General features: G+C 46.1%; 2 protein-coding genes across 4 annotated transcripts; one reads left to right on the forward strand and one right to left on the reverse strand.

Moving 5' to 3' along the window:
* Positions 1 to 3705: 3705 nt before the first annotated feature.
* RANGRF (RAN guanine nucleotide release factor) lies at positions 3706 to 5443 on the forward strand. Its single transcript, XM_003768723.4, has 6 exons — positions 3706 to 3859; positions 4031 to 4115; positions 4208 to 4324; positions 4492 to 4645; positions 4893 to 4978; positions 5169 to 5443. The coding sequence occupies exons 2-6, from the start codon at positions 4039 to 4041 to the stop codon at positions 5299 to 5301; spliced, it is 567 nt and encodes a 188-aa protein (XP_003768771.1). The 5' UTR covers positions 3706 to 3859; positions 4031 to 4038; the 3' UTR covers positions 5302 to 5443.
* Positions 5444 to 5468: 25 nt separating this feature from the next.
* Positions 5469 to 9283, reverse strand: SLC25A35 (solute carrier family 25 member 35). 3 transcript variants are annotated; one of them, XM_031965486.1, is made up of 5 exons: positions 8304 to 9283; positions 7293 to 7358; positions 6650 to 6802; positions 6282 to 6416; positions 5469 to 5633 (listed from the first exon to the last, which is right to left on the reverse strand). In XM_031965486.1, the coding sequence occupies exons 1-5, from the start codon at positions 8676 to 8678 to the stop codon at positions 5628 to 5630; spliced, it is 735 nt and encodes a 244-aa protein (XP_031821346.1). In that variant the 5' UTR covers positions 8679 to 9283; the 3' UTR covers positions 5469 to 5627. The 3 variants fall into 3 exon arrangements, with proteins under 3 accessions (XP_031821346.1, XP_031821345.1, XP_031821343.1); XM_031965485.1 differs by having other exon boundaries at positions 5610 to 5722; XM_031965483.1 differs by having other exon boundaries at positions 5610 to 6113.
* Positions 9284 to 13049: the final 3766 nt, after the last annotated feature.

A 13049-nucleotide genomic window follows, 5' to 3' on the forward strand; every position in this document is an offset into this window, starting at 1 on the left:
TAGCTCTTCGAAATCTTTTTATCCTTCCTCACCCTTTCAACTGAGAACCCTACCTCAATATTACATTGAAAAAATTTGAGGCCATTTGCCAAGAGTAGTTCTCCCTTTCCCTCAGTCTTCTACCACTCATATGTCCTCACACATCATTCCTGGCCCTCATGAGGAGAAAGGCTTTCACCTTTCCCCTTGCCAAATCACAGTCACACTATCTTTATGACAGCTCTTGTATATGCTTTCTTTTAACACTATCGCCACCCTGGCAAAATTGGCCCTCATCACTTCACAGCTGGACTACTCTAATATTGTCTGCCGATTTAGTTTCCCTATCTCCAGCCTATCTTCCACTGAGCTGTCAAGTGATTTTCCTAAAGCATGTCTGACCATGTCAAACAAAATCCTATCTGATTTTTAAGTTGCTTCATAACCTGTTCTATACTCATTTCACATACTCTCATATCTCCTATTTATCATGTGTCACATATTGTGTGGGTGTATATATGTGTGTATTGTCTCCTCCACTAGATTGTAAATTGAGAGAAAGAATTGGGTTGAGATTGTGGTGGTTTTTTTTGTTTTTTGTTTTTTTTTACTTTTGTATTCCTATTCCTTAGTATGTTAGCATACAGTACTAGTGTGTTAACATACAGTAGTAGCTGCTTACAAAATGTTGGGGACAAACCTGATCATTATGATCACACAGTTCTGAGTTTCTATTTTTAATTAATATTGGATTGTCCACCATCATCTGACTGCTGTGACTTTCTCTTCTGTTAGCATCTAGGAACTGACTATGGGGAAGGAAGTGTGACATTCTTCAGTTGGAGAATAATTCTTCTCCAGTAGTAATTGCTCCAATGGCCTTGCCCAACAAGCTTGAGTGGGACAAAACTTCTTTAGTATGGCTATATATATATATAGCCATATATAAGGATTTACCATCATCCAAAGCAGGAACAATTCAGAGGCACAAAGTACGATTAGGAAACTGTTTCCTTCTGTGGACCTCTCAAGGTAAAAGAGTTTCCTTTGTTCCCCAGTTCACCAAGTAGGGAAACTTCTAGCTCAATCTTCCTCACCTAACAAGCCGAGTTTGTCATCTTTGTCCTACGTCCTATTTCCTAACATAGTCTAAACTAGTGTGATAACATTACTACAAGATACATACTTGCAAACTGTAGACATGCAAATGACCTGGCCACAATCACATATCATTCCCAATATGTCGGGACATATTACATTATTACATACTGATTTTCTATTCATTATAGTCTGTATCCCACTGATATGGGACCCAGTGGAGGGCATTACCCAGGTATGCATTGTATTTGTTTTGTCACTTTAAGTCTTTTGGTTTTTTGTTACTAAAAACAAACATATCAATGAGAACTATCACAGACCTGAGGTAGGCCTTAGTGCTACTACACTGAACTGAAATGAATTTCTCACTAGGTAGACTGGCTGTTTCTTTGAAGCATAAGGACTAGTTTTATAAACTGGTTTTGTATTCTCTATAGCACCTAGCATAGTAATACTGAACACTGTAGACTTAAAAGGTATTTTTTACACTTGATTTGATACAACACACTGAATACTTTCAGATTGAAATACATGAAGCTGATTCCTATTCCTCTTTCCTTTTCATTCAGGTGCTAGGCTGACAGATTGAAGAGGTGAAGAGGGGAGAAAGAGGGAAAGGGAGAGTCGGGAGGGAGCTGAGAAGAAGAATGACTTGTCTTCTTCCTTCCTCATCCTCTCTTTTTACAGCTTTGACTGTTTATCTAGATCCTTTGTCCTCTCCCTGCTATAAAGTTTAGATTCCCGAAATTAGGAGCTGAAGAGGATATGAGACTTGAACCATAAACAGACTCTCCATCCCTCAGGCTCTTAAGTCAAATAATCATCAAAATTTGCTTTGCAGCTCTAAATTTTATCTCCAAAGAGCTCCAGCTAGAACTAGTATGGTCTGGAGCATGGCACAGATACTTGGAGGCCTCAGTTCCTCAATGCTAAGAAACTGAGCTGGAAGTCAAGGTGGAGAAAAGGTTTTTACTTCTTTGGTATAGACAGCTCTCAAGGTCACCTCAACATCATGATTTTAGCTGATTTCCATCTAATAATAAAATATATCATTATTTTATAACTATGTGGATTATATTTAAACCTCACAATCTCAGAAGATAGGGGTGGACTAGAGGTATGAGATCCTGGGAGAAGGAGAATAGTACAATTTTCAAACTTGGTCTCTAGTTAAGTACACAAATATTTTAGTCCAATTCTGACTCCAAAGCAGAACATTTCAGGGCCTCAAGGAGAAATGAGAAACTAGGGAAGTCACTAAGATAAGGACTTGTAGAGCTACAAAAGTCTGGGAGAAGGAAGAATAAGTCATCTCTTGGGCAGTGGAAGATTAAATCTCATAGATTTCCCTAGAAATAAGTATAGGATAGGATAGGAGTGGGGAGGTGAGAAGGGAAGAGGTTATATAATTCCTGTCTCAACTCAAAACCCCCATAAACAGGGAAGAAATAGGATTTAGTAATGTAGGAGCAATATACAGAAGTTTCAGAGTGGCAGATTTTTAGCTTCATGTAATCCTAGAGTCTAGGACTTTTTGCGTGGAGTGGATAAAGTGCTGAACTCAATGTCAAATCTTTCACTAGCTATGTAAACGTGGGAAAGTAATTTAATTATTTTAATCTGTAAAATGAGGGCGTTGAAATAATAAAAAAAAACTTTTGAGAAGCCTCATACAAATGGTAAATGGCAGAGATGGGGTTTGACCCATGTCCTATCCAAAGTGTACAAAAATGGAATAAGAATCATTTTAGTGTAAGGGAATCCTAGAAACTTACCCACGAAAAAAAATCTTCAATCCTAGGGAAATTAACTTGTCCACGGTTAGTATAGTATAAATACAGGTAGGTAGGTAGATACATACATACTATATATAGTATAGAAAGGATTGGATTCTTCATAGTATGATCACAGATTTGGAGCTATGATATTTGAGTTCAGCCCCATCCAAGTGGCAGACCCAGAATTCAAACCCAAGTCTTTAACTTCAAGTTCAGCATCCCGTTGACTGTATCAAGCTGGAAAAGAATCTTTTGACGTGCTGGAAGATATTTCCTTTCGGTTGTGGATGGAACTGGCTGACCTTGAAAGTCTATTCCATCTCTTTGGATCCTGACTGTTTCTAGCGCCCAAGTCCCAGGAATCCCGCCCTGCACAGACACCCACATCCCTCCAGCAGCGTTTTCCGGAAAAGAGCTAGGGGGCATGATTTAGTTATCCTAGCAATCACGGGCTCGAGGTCTCAGATTCCACGAAGGAGGAAGAGGTGTGTATGTTTGGAGTGCGGGGGAGGGAGAGGCACCTGGTCCCATAGTTTCCCTAATCTCACAGCTAGCCCCCGGAGATTAATTGATAAAACTAGATACTATTCCCACCCCCGAGGAAAGGATAGAGGGAGGGGGCACCGGGGTCCAGTCCTGAACCACTGGAGAACAAAGACTATCCAATCCGAGACTAGGTCCGTCCTTCCATCCGCTTCCGACTTTCCACAGCCTTTTTTATCTCACTGTGAGCCTCTTTGAGACAAGGGCCGGGCCGTGAGTGGCTAGCCCAGGCAACCTGCCGCATACGTCACAGAACCAGAGACCCCGCTCTTCCCTCCTATTGGTCGTTGGGCAAGATATTTGACCCCACCACCTCCTCGACATCTTTTAGGCAGAGTTTAGCCCCGCAGAACAGGGAGGGGGACTCCCCCAAAGAGGCACCGGCACCCATTGGGTGGCGCGGTGGGGGGGCGGGGCCAGACCTTAAAGGGCCCAAGAACTAAAGAAGAACCAAGAACCAGGTAAGGAATGAATGAGATGCCTCAGAGCACGAGCGAACACGTGCCCAGCCACCCCCTTCCCCACCCCTCTTTCACCCCGTCTTTCTGACCAAAGGCGTAGGCGAGATAAGGGAAGATTAAATGCATTACTCCTTAACAAACCTTTCCCCTTCTCTCGCCGCTCGGTTACAGACCCGTCTATGGAGCCCAAACGAAACCATCCGCTGTTCGGGGGAGCTTTCTCCATCACCCTTCCCCCAGGGGCTCTGGACGTGAGGTTAGAGGGTCACTGCGGGATATGGCGGGGACGGGAATCTGGGGGAGAGGGAGGGAGGTGGGGAGTTACAGTGCTCTGCCTCTGTCCCTCAGTGATTTCCGGCCGGTACCGGACAACCAGGAAGTTTTCTGCCACCGCGGGACGGAGCAGAGTCTCATCGTGGAACTCCTGGAGCTGCAGGCGCACGTGCAAGGAGAAGCGGCCGCGCGGTGAGCAGAGAACCTTCGGCAAGGGCGGGGGCGGGGGCAATCTTCCTGGCCAATGGGAAGCTGATACGAGCCCCAGTTGGAGGAGGCGTGGCCAACGGGCATCCTTAGTGTGGGTGTGTCTGAAACTGCAGTACCCTTCCCCCCCTTTTCCCCCCCTTCCTATTTAGGTACCACTTCGAGGCTCTGGGAGGGGTGCAAGTGTCGGGGGGCGAGCAAATAGAGGCTGTGCAGCCCCTTGCCCCCAACACTCTTTCCCTTGGGGGTTGCCGTGATGCCTGGGTCCTCTGCGGTCGGCAGCGTATGGCCAAGGAGAATGAGGAGGTGAGGGCATTGGGGTAGTGGAGTAGCCTGCGGGAGAAGGGGGATGGCGAAAGACTGTGGGAAGCGCCGAGGGCGGGTGGGGGGAGGAGATGGTGAAAGGAAAAGCCGGAGTGGAGTTCAGAAAAAAGGGCTTGGAAATCCCACTTAGACAAAGGACTAATTGGGCGAAGCCGAGGAAGTTTACGTTTTCACGTGGGAGTGATCTTCGGGGTCCAGGGCAGCTCTGACATTTTGCTACCCTCCTCAGAATGAAAAGGATGTGGTCTTACACCTGGCCTTATTCCGACTGCCCCAGTACGGGACTGACCTCCTGCTGACCTTCAACGAGCCTATGTAAATTCGGTGTGGGTGGAGTGTTTGGGCTAGATGGATGATTGGGTACCTGAAGGAGGATTGGGAAGGAAGGGGGAGAGCTGGGAGAATTCTTGCTGGAGGATCTGAAAGGAGGGAGGAGGTGTGGGGGTGTGGGAGTAGCAGGTAAAAATGCCTGTTTTCCCTCTGTAATCACCACTCTCTTCTGCAGCACTGGGAGTAGGCCAGCCCAGGGCAATGAAGCTCAATGTCTACCGCCCTGGACACTGGTTGACTTTGAGAGGCTAGTGACTTCCCTGACTCTCCTGGACCCCAGCATCTTTGGCCCCCGGGAAAGATCCTGAACTGCCCCTCTGCTGTTGGTGTCTGGATGTCTGGATTCCCCAACAGAAGCATGGGATTGATGTTTGGGGTTTCCCCCATATTCCTGCTCCACATACAGACATAAGGCACCACCTTTGCAGAAATAAACTTGCTTTATACCAATGCAATCTCTGTGGCTTTGGTGTAGGGGAAAGAGAGGAGAAGAAGAGTTTATACAATTTGAATCTGGAGGCAGGGATGAAGAATAGTCCTTCCAATTCCCTTTGGTTTTTAGAGGACGACATTTAAAGCTGTGCACGGGAACTGGAAACTAGCAGTCCAGGGAAGGAGAAAGTATCCCTTTGATTCAACCCTGAGAGTAAGGGTGAGAGGTTTTAAGCAAGCTGCACATTATGGCATGAATGATGGCAGGATGGGAGTACCCCACATAGTGATTGAACCCTGAGAAAAAAGGGGGGAGTGACTTAAAAGATTATCAATCATTATGACCTAAAAGTATGAAAGGGTCCGGGAAATATCAGATCAAGGGGGAGAGTGATTATCAATCATTAAGACCTAAAAACATGAAAAGGTCCGGGAAATATCAGATGGAGGGGGGGAGAAGGGCAACTTCCCAAATGGGAGTGTGTTGTGGGAAAATTTGGAGTTGTGGAAAGGGTCATTGATTGTGTTTCTGGTAAAGAATTCGAAGCTGGTCCCAGAAGAAGAGTGAGAGGATGGTATGGGGGCCAAGGCGGAAGTAGGAAGCGCCCATGCCTTTGTACATGCCCCAAATGCCCTCTGTCCGAATTGTTTGCATCACTGCATCTGGTAGTCCCCGGTACATCAGTCCCTGGGTAGGGTGGACATGGGAAAGGGGATTACATAATGGACTAATGTCATCCCACTTTTGCCTCCCCATGACCTCCCCAGCTGGCTCACCTTCTTGACTACTCCCACCCTTATCAGGTTCTTACTGTATGATACTCTTAATCTTTTTCTTACTCTAACCCCTTCTCACCTTGCCATGGGCATCTGTGGGTTGGTTGTAGAGCCTGGTGCTGACTACATCGAAGGGTGTCATGGCAGCAACAACAGCCAGGCTACTCACCATAGCTGCAGTCAGAGCCAGCTTCCAGCTCTGTGGTGGAAACACCTGGTACAGTGGGAGATAGGAGTGGGGGAAAATAGATTAAAAAACAGAGTACAAGAGCAACCCAAGCCCTCCCATTTCCTTATGGCCCAACCAGTTTCCTCATATTTGGGAGGTACTATCTTCCCGATACCAGGGCCAAATTGGTGGTGTCTTTCAGCAGTTAAGGATGAATTGGTAGTGGCCCCCTTCCTCCCAGTCCCAAATGACTCTGCCTACTCCCCACCAAGTGGTACCTCCCACTGGGTCACAAGATCTTTGATGGATGAGAAGGTGCAGAGCTGTGTGGAGGAGCCAACCATAACTCGAGGGAGTCCTCCCAGTGCTCCTCTCCATAAGCCCACCAGACCCTGCTTTCTTCCAATCACACATAATGCTTGATACATACTCTGGTGGGAAAAGGAAGCAGAGCTCAGTTACCAGAACAATTTCCAAAGGCCTAACACAGTTCTGCCTTAAGGGTTTACAAAGACCTTACAACAAAAGTGACCATGGGCTCTTTAAGTTCATCCTTTCCCTTACTCTGAAAGGTTAGTTGCCAAGGTCCCAAGCCCCAGAGAGATCCAGAGCCAGAATGAGGCCCTTCAATTTTCATGGTGACTATTAACTCAATTCTCAAGGGAGAAGAAAGAGGACTGGAGTCAGGGAGCATGGTGGGAGTCAAGAAAGAGAGGATGAACAGGGTATGTGTGTAAAACATATCAATGGAAAGCAAGATGAATTGCTCATATAATGAGATTCAGTGGCTGGACTTAAAAAGGGGGTCAGGAGTGGATTTTGGGGTGTTTTCAAGAGAGAGGCAATCAGAAGGGGAAAGAAGAAAGTCTGGTGACAGAATGGACCGGGGCACTGGGGGTGGGTGGATGGTGAATCCCTCACCTGGTGCTTATATTGATGCCCGACTGCAATCTCAGAGGCTGATTGCGCCTGCAGATGTGTCTTCACCTGGGAGAAGGGGATGGTGTCACTTGTCCAAGACCCAGGTACCCTTCCCCCCACTTTCTTCAGGAACCCAGGTGCTTGGCCCCTACTCTCTCTTATGAGAGTATCTAAGGAAGCAAATCCTTTAATCTGATAATTATTGTTGTTCCCACAAAATAAATTGGTCATGGGACTCTGTGTTCCTTGGCTTCAGTCCCAGAAGATTTAGCACTAAATAGATACCTCATTACTTCTACACCTCCCTGGTCCCTTTGGAATGGGAAATATAATCACCACCACCAGCATTTTCTAAGGTCTATGGAAGACATAAAGATAGGTGAAACCCAAGTATTCAGACCTTAGCACACGATCTAAAGGGACCTAGGTGTCCAGCTTCTCTAGCAGACTATGGGGGCAAGTTTGTAAACTACTTGTGATAATGTTTATAGTTTGCCCCAGGATGCTATGCTCAGTACTGTAGAGATGCCCTCACAAACTCAGGAATCAAATGCTAACTTTGTCTTTCCTTTTACTGAACTATGAACCAGATTTACCTCCTTAGAAGGTCTTTGATTTTCTCCAACCTCTTTTTAATGTACTTGTTCCCAACTCTGAGGCCTTGGAGACCTTTTGGGACTTCATACCCCCTAAATTATTCTAGTTCTTTCTTGATGTATCCTTATTCCATCTAAAGCCATTCCAAGCAGTCAACATTTTTAAGGCTCCCACAGTGATAGCTACATTCCTCTTCCATTATCTTTTCTTGATACTTTTTCTACACCCTCTCCTGGGAACTTCTATGCTCTTTTCTGTGACTTCCCATTGTAAGGGTTCGGCTTTAGATAAAATTTCTTAATCTAAACTACATTTTGATCATTTTCATGATCTTCCTCACTCTTACAAAGCCTCCCAAGGCCTTTTTGTACACAACCTAGTAGACAAGACTTCCCTCAGCTGGTCAGTCCTTACCATGTAGATGGGGCTCCCTATGTAGGCACCCATAACTCCAGCAAGGGCCCCAGCAGCAGCACTACGACCGGGGCTGTGGTTCCCATTGGAATCAAGTAGATAACCCCCAGCCTCTGCCAGTCCATAGGTCCCCAGCCTTATCCCATTCATTAAGAACTGGTATACTAAGGCAGGGACGAGGCCCTTCTGCAGGGCAGCCAACCCATCCACTTGCCCAATGGTGAAGAAGGCATGGAAGACATTTCGGTAGTGTCGCTGGTAAGAGCCTGGTGCCTGGAGCTCGCCCTGCAATTGCATTCGGGTTTTCACCACTTCCAACGGGTTGGTGAACACACAGGCTCCACAGGCGGCCAGGCCACTCAGCAGGAAGTCCATGGCTCCGGGCAGGCTGCAGAAGCTGGACCAGAAGTCAAGAAGTCGACAAAAGGGTAGATGCTGGGTAGTGTGGAGGGCTTAGTGTGGGGGTGTGGAGTGTGGAGGAAGGAGGGAGGTGGATGTTAGGAAAGGCTCAAGTTCTGAGGAACGGAAGGAAGTATTATTAGAGGATTAGAAGTCAAGGGGTCAGGAAGTTCTGGAGTTTGGAGATCAGCGAGGCACGATCGCACCCGGTTCAGACGCGTCGGGGAAACAGAAATAGGAAGACTTTAGGGTACAGGAAGCTTAAAGGGAGGAGTGATGGATAAGCCACTAAAGTCTGAAAAAGCATGCAGAAATTGAGAGGGGGTGGTAGTGGAGGAAGGGTTATTGCTGCAGGTCTAGGGCTCAAAGAAGGGAGGATACAGGGAGCCCAAAGCCGGGGAGGAGGGTGAGTGACAGGCGGAGACAGAGAGAGCCTAGGGAGACTGTGACGCTCCGAAGGGGATCACGAAGGGAAAGGGGAAGCGGACCGGACGGGGACCTCGGCAATTGGCCCGGGGCGCGGAGGAGATGGACCCGCTCGAACATCAGGTGGAACCCCCAGGATCCGGAATTGAGTCTGCAGGCTCGCGTCCCAACTCAGAGGCTGCCGGCGAGTGCAGCTCGGCCTGACCGGGGAGCCCTGGGGAGGCCCGGAGCTGCCACTCCAAGATAAACGGAGAAGCTCTGGGCGAGATCCAGGCCAATCAGTGCGGTGCCGGCTCCGCGACCAATGGGAGCGGCCGGCCGGGGCCCAGCCCCCAGTAACCTGGGCGGGAGCTGGGCCGGGAAATGGCAGGGAGTTAACTCCCTCGGCGCCGCCGCCGCCGCTTCTCCGGAGGCGCTCGGGTCGCGGGGGGGGCCGGCGGGCGTCTGCTTATTCGCCCCCGCGCGGAAGCTGAGCCCCTCCTTTCTGCGAGGCTGTGGGCGATGCTAAACGCCCCGGCGCAGTCGGCCTACGAGGCTGCCGCATCTCCAGAGGCACGCAGTCGTTAAGGCCCCTGGAAGAAGAGGAAGCAGGGACAGGCGTTCTGGATGCGCGGGTTCCGAGCCGAGCTCGGAGCGCGGAGGCTCGAGCTGCTTTCCCTCTCTTTAGCCGGCTCCGATTTAGGAAACTTCACTTGCGGTCCGCGGCGCGGGCTACGTAACCCTCCACCCTCGTTAGCTGAAAGGAAGCGGCGCAGCTCTGGGAAAGAGAAGAGCGACTGGTTCCTTCACTCTTTCACGCTCGCGTTTAGGCATTCATTCGCGCATTCGTTTATGCATTTACTCGCGCATTCGTTTGCGAAATCTTTTCGCGCCTCCGTTTATACTTTAATTCATGCATTCATCCATTATTTTATCGGCTACTTGCTAAACGATGCTAGCTGGAGATAATTGGGTGATGCAGCCCCTCCCTAAGGTCGGGAAGACGTCCTAGCATCACGCAGTTCCAAGCTGTGGGGTCTTGGGCAAGTCAGTTACTCAATAAATATTTATTAAGGGCCTACTATGCGTCAGGCAACTGCGGGAAGTGCTGGGGGGAGAGATACGAAAAAAAGGCGGGCCTTGTCCTCAAAGGAAGTTGAAAAGGGGTGAGAGTGAGAGGGGAGTCTGAGAACTCCCAAAGAAGTGCAGCTAGATCCCAAGTGAGGAGAGGAATTGAGTTCTATTAAATGGAGATGTGGAGTTGGGGACCCAGTCTTCCAGTCGGTGACAGATGATGAGCGATTAAACGGAGAAACAAGGCTAATGAGATCTATTGTTATGCCAGTCCCAATAATGACCTCCCTAGGTCAAGATGAAATCCATAATGGTAGGTGAGAAATGAATTGCTTAATTTCTGTCTATTTCCTCTACTGTAAAACAGGAAAAATAATAGCACTTACTAGGATCTCTATGTTCAAAGGGCCTAAATTCTATTGAGAGGCTAAGACCATATACACAAATGCATAACTGCAAATTTCAGGGATGAGAGAAGAAAACAGCAATGATTAGGAAAGACTTTCCAGTAGGAGATGGCACCTAAGCTGGGATGTATCTTGAAGGGAAGTTAGGCATTCCAATTGGCAGAGATGTCCCAGACCTGAGACAACCAGTGCAAAAAAAATGTGTATAGGCATGAAAGCAGATGGGGAAACGTTGATAACAGATGAGTTATCAATCACTCAGTGAGAGAGCAGACTTACTAAGCATGCCCTTAAAACTTGCTTCCCTACCTATGGTGCTTCTCTGGAAACTCTCCTCCAGCAGTGTGTTTTCCCCCTTCTAAGTAACCTATTCTCCCAAGAGAAAATCAAAAGTAAAAATGCTCATAGTTTGCTTCCATTGCTGCTTGCTGTCCTCACTATCTCACCATCTAGAAATATTTGAATAATAAATGCATGGTTAATAACCGCAAATTATCTCACTGTATCAATAAGACCTTTATCAGCTTCCTCTGATAAAGTTTTTCATATCCCTAGAATAGGGATAGCATTCTTGCTATCTCCTTTTACAAATATGTAAACACTAAATAGAATGTATACAGTTTAGCAATTTTGTAGATCAACAGCTTATTATTTTCTGGCTTAAGACACATAGTAAGCTTTTAAAAATAAAGTGAAATCCTCCCAATCCAGAAGGAAATAAAGTTAACATGAGGGAATGACTAGCATGGTGTATAATTTTGAGTCTCTCCAGAGATGGGAAAGGAAGTAGTCAAATCATTCATTCTAAAAGTTAAATTGTATTTTTCAACTGAAAATCTCCTCTCCTTCTTACCTTTCCTCACTCTCTTACCCTATAATGAAAAAGCAAGAAAAACAAAACCTCTGTTATGAATCTCTATATTCAAGCAAAACAAATACTAGTGACGTAGTATAGCCCTTGGAAATGATGTAATAGAAACCCCAATAGTAGTAGAGAAACACCCAGGCTACTCAACCTTGGGAATGAGGTAGTCGCCTTAGAAATGTAGCTATTGTGAGTGATGTGACATAACTTTAGATAATGTGTATGAAAGAAAGGAAGATGGGCCTCATAGCTTTATTCTAGCAAATTATCCTTCAAGGATGTCTAATTTGTCATCCAAAAGTCTGGGCTGCTGTCACCTGGACAATGAGCACTTCTTAGTTTCATGAAAGACGAAAAGAAGTTGTTAGCTCCCATTACCAAACTTTCTACTAATCATGTGAACCCTACCCTCGATTTCCTTTTCTTCCCAAGTTCCAATTTATAAATAATATCTCTCAACCACCCTTGGATAATAGACCCACTTTGATTGCCCCATATGCTTTCATGAAATTAAGCTCCTTCTGACTACAAGGACACCTTTGTGAGTTGTTCACATCATCTATGTTTTTGCCATTTTTCTCCTGCTACTCTCCCTATGTGTCTCAATCTGTATTGAGACATTTACCTTTCTATCAGAAGGAGAGTAGCATATTCCATTGAGTCTTCTAAAATCATGGCTAGCCACTGTGTTGATCAGAGTTCTTAAATCTTTCAGAGTCTTTACAATGTTTCGAGAATATTTATTCAACATGTCCTATTTATCAGGTACTGTGCCAAGTGCTGGGGAATACAAAGCCTGGCAAATACAGTCCCTGCCATCGAGATTGTAATCAGATGGGGGAAGACAACATGCAAACAGTCATATTACAAACACTATGTATACAGAATATGTTGAAAACACAGAAGGAAGGCACCAAAATTACAGATTCCTTGTAATAATGTGGGGATTTTAGCTGGAATTTGAAGAAGGTTGGGGAGCAGAAGATAAAGAGGGAAAGAATTCCAGGCATGAGGAGAAAAGCACAAGAATTCTAGAGATGAAATGTCTTGTTAAAATGAACAGCAGGAAAGCTAGTGTTAGACTGTATGTAGGAACAAGGTTTATCAAAGATGACTGGAAAGTTAGGAAGGGGTCAAGTTATGAAAGCGTTTGAATATCAAACAGGTATTTGATCCTAAAGGTAACAGGAGAGGCTCTAGTCCAGTCCAGGCTTGGAAAGTAGGGAGAAATTTGTCCAGAATGTAGATTATGCTTGTCTTCACTAGATGTTTATTTTGTACTTGTTTCCCTGTGTTTAAGTTTACTTTCTCATCTCAAAAGCCCCTTCCCAATGTTTATGTCAGGAATCCTATGGGTAGTGTGTTCTCAGGTCAAGTACGAAATCCAGCAGAATTTATAGAATGCCAGAGAAAGGATTGCTCACCCTCAGACAGCCCGGCCTTCTTGTACCATGTGCAGGACTTTTGGCAAAACTCCAAAATATGGAGTTTTACATATGTGTGAGGAATAGCCAGTAGGTCAGTTTCTAGCGAACATAGAGTACAAAAGGGGGAATAATGTGCAACAAATTTGGTAGATAAGCTAGAGCTAGTTTT

This window comes from Sarcophilus harrisii, chromosome 4 (genome assembly GCF_902635505.1).
Source record: "Sarcophilus harrisii chromosome 4, mSarHar1.11, whole genome shotgun sequence".
In the NCBI taxonomy this organism is placed as follows: domain Eukaryota; kingdom Metazoa; phylum Chordata; class Mammalia; order Dasyuromorphia; family Dasyuridae; genus Sarcophilus; species Sarcophilus harrisii.

What these genes read in the sequence shown, in the direction of transcription:
- RANGRF (XM_003768723.4), top strand. Translation starts at nt 4,039, where the DNA reads ATGGAGCCCAAACGAAACCATCCGCTGTTCGGGGGAGCTTTCTCCATC. An exon ending in CCAGGGGCTCTGGACGTGAG is followed by an intron (nt 4,116 to 4,207) that starts GTTAGAGGGTCA and finishes TCTGTCCCTCAG; the next exon opens with TGATTTCCGGCCGGTACCGG. An exon ending in CTGACCTTCAACGAGCCTAT is followed by an intron (nt 4,979 to 5,168) that starts GTAAATTCGGTG and finishes TCTCTTCTGCAG; the next exon opens with CACTGGGAGTAGGCCAGCCC.
- SLC25A35 (XM_031965483.1), bottom strand. Translation starts at nt 8,678, where the DNA reads ATGGACTTCCTGCTGAGTGGCCTGGCCGCCTGTGGAGCCTGTGTGTTC. An exon ending in TAGGGAGCCCCATCTACATG is followed by an intron (nt 7,359 to 8,303) that starts GTAAGGACTGAC and finishes CCCTTCTCCCAG; the next exon opens with GTGAAGACACATCTGCAGGC. An exon ending in ATCTTGTGACCCAGTGGGAG is followed by an intron (nt 6,417 to 6,649) that starts GTACCACTTGGT and finishes CCACTGTACCAG; the next exon opens with GTGTTTCCACCACAGAGCTG.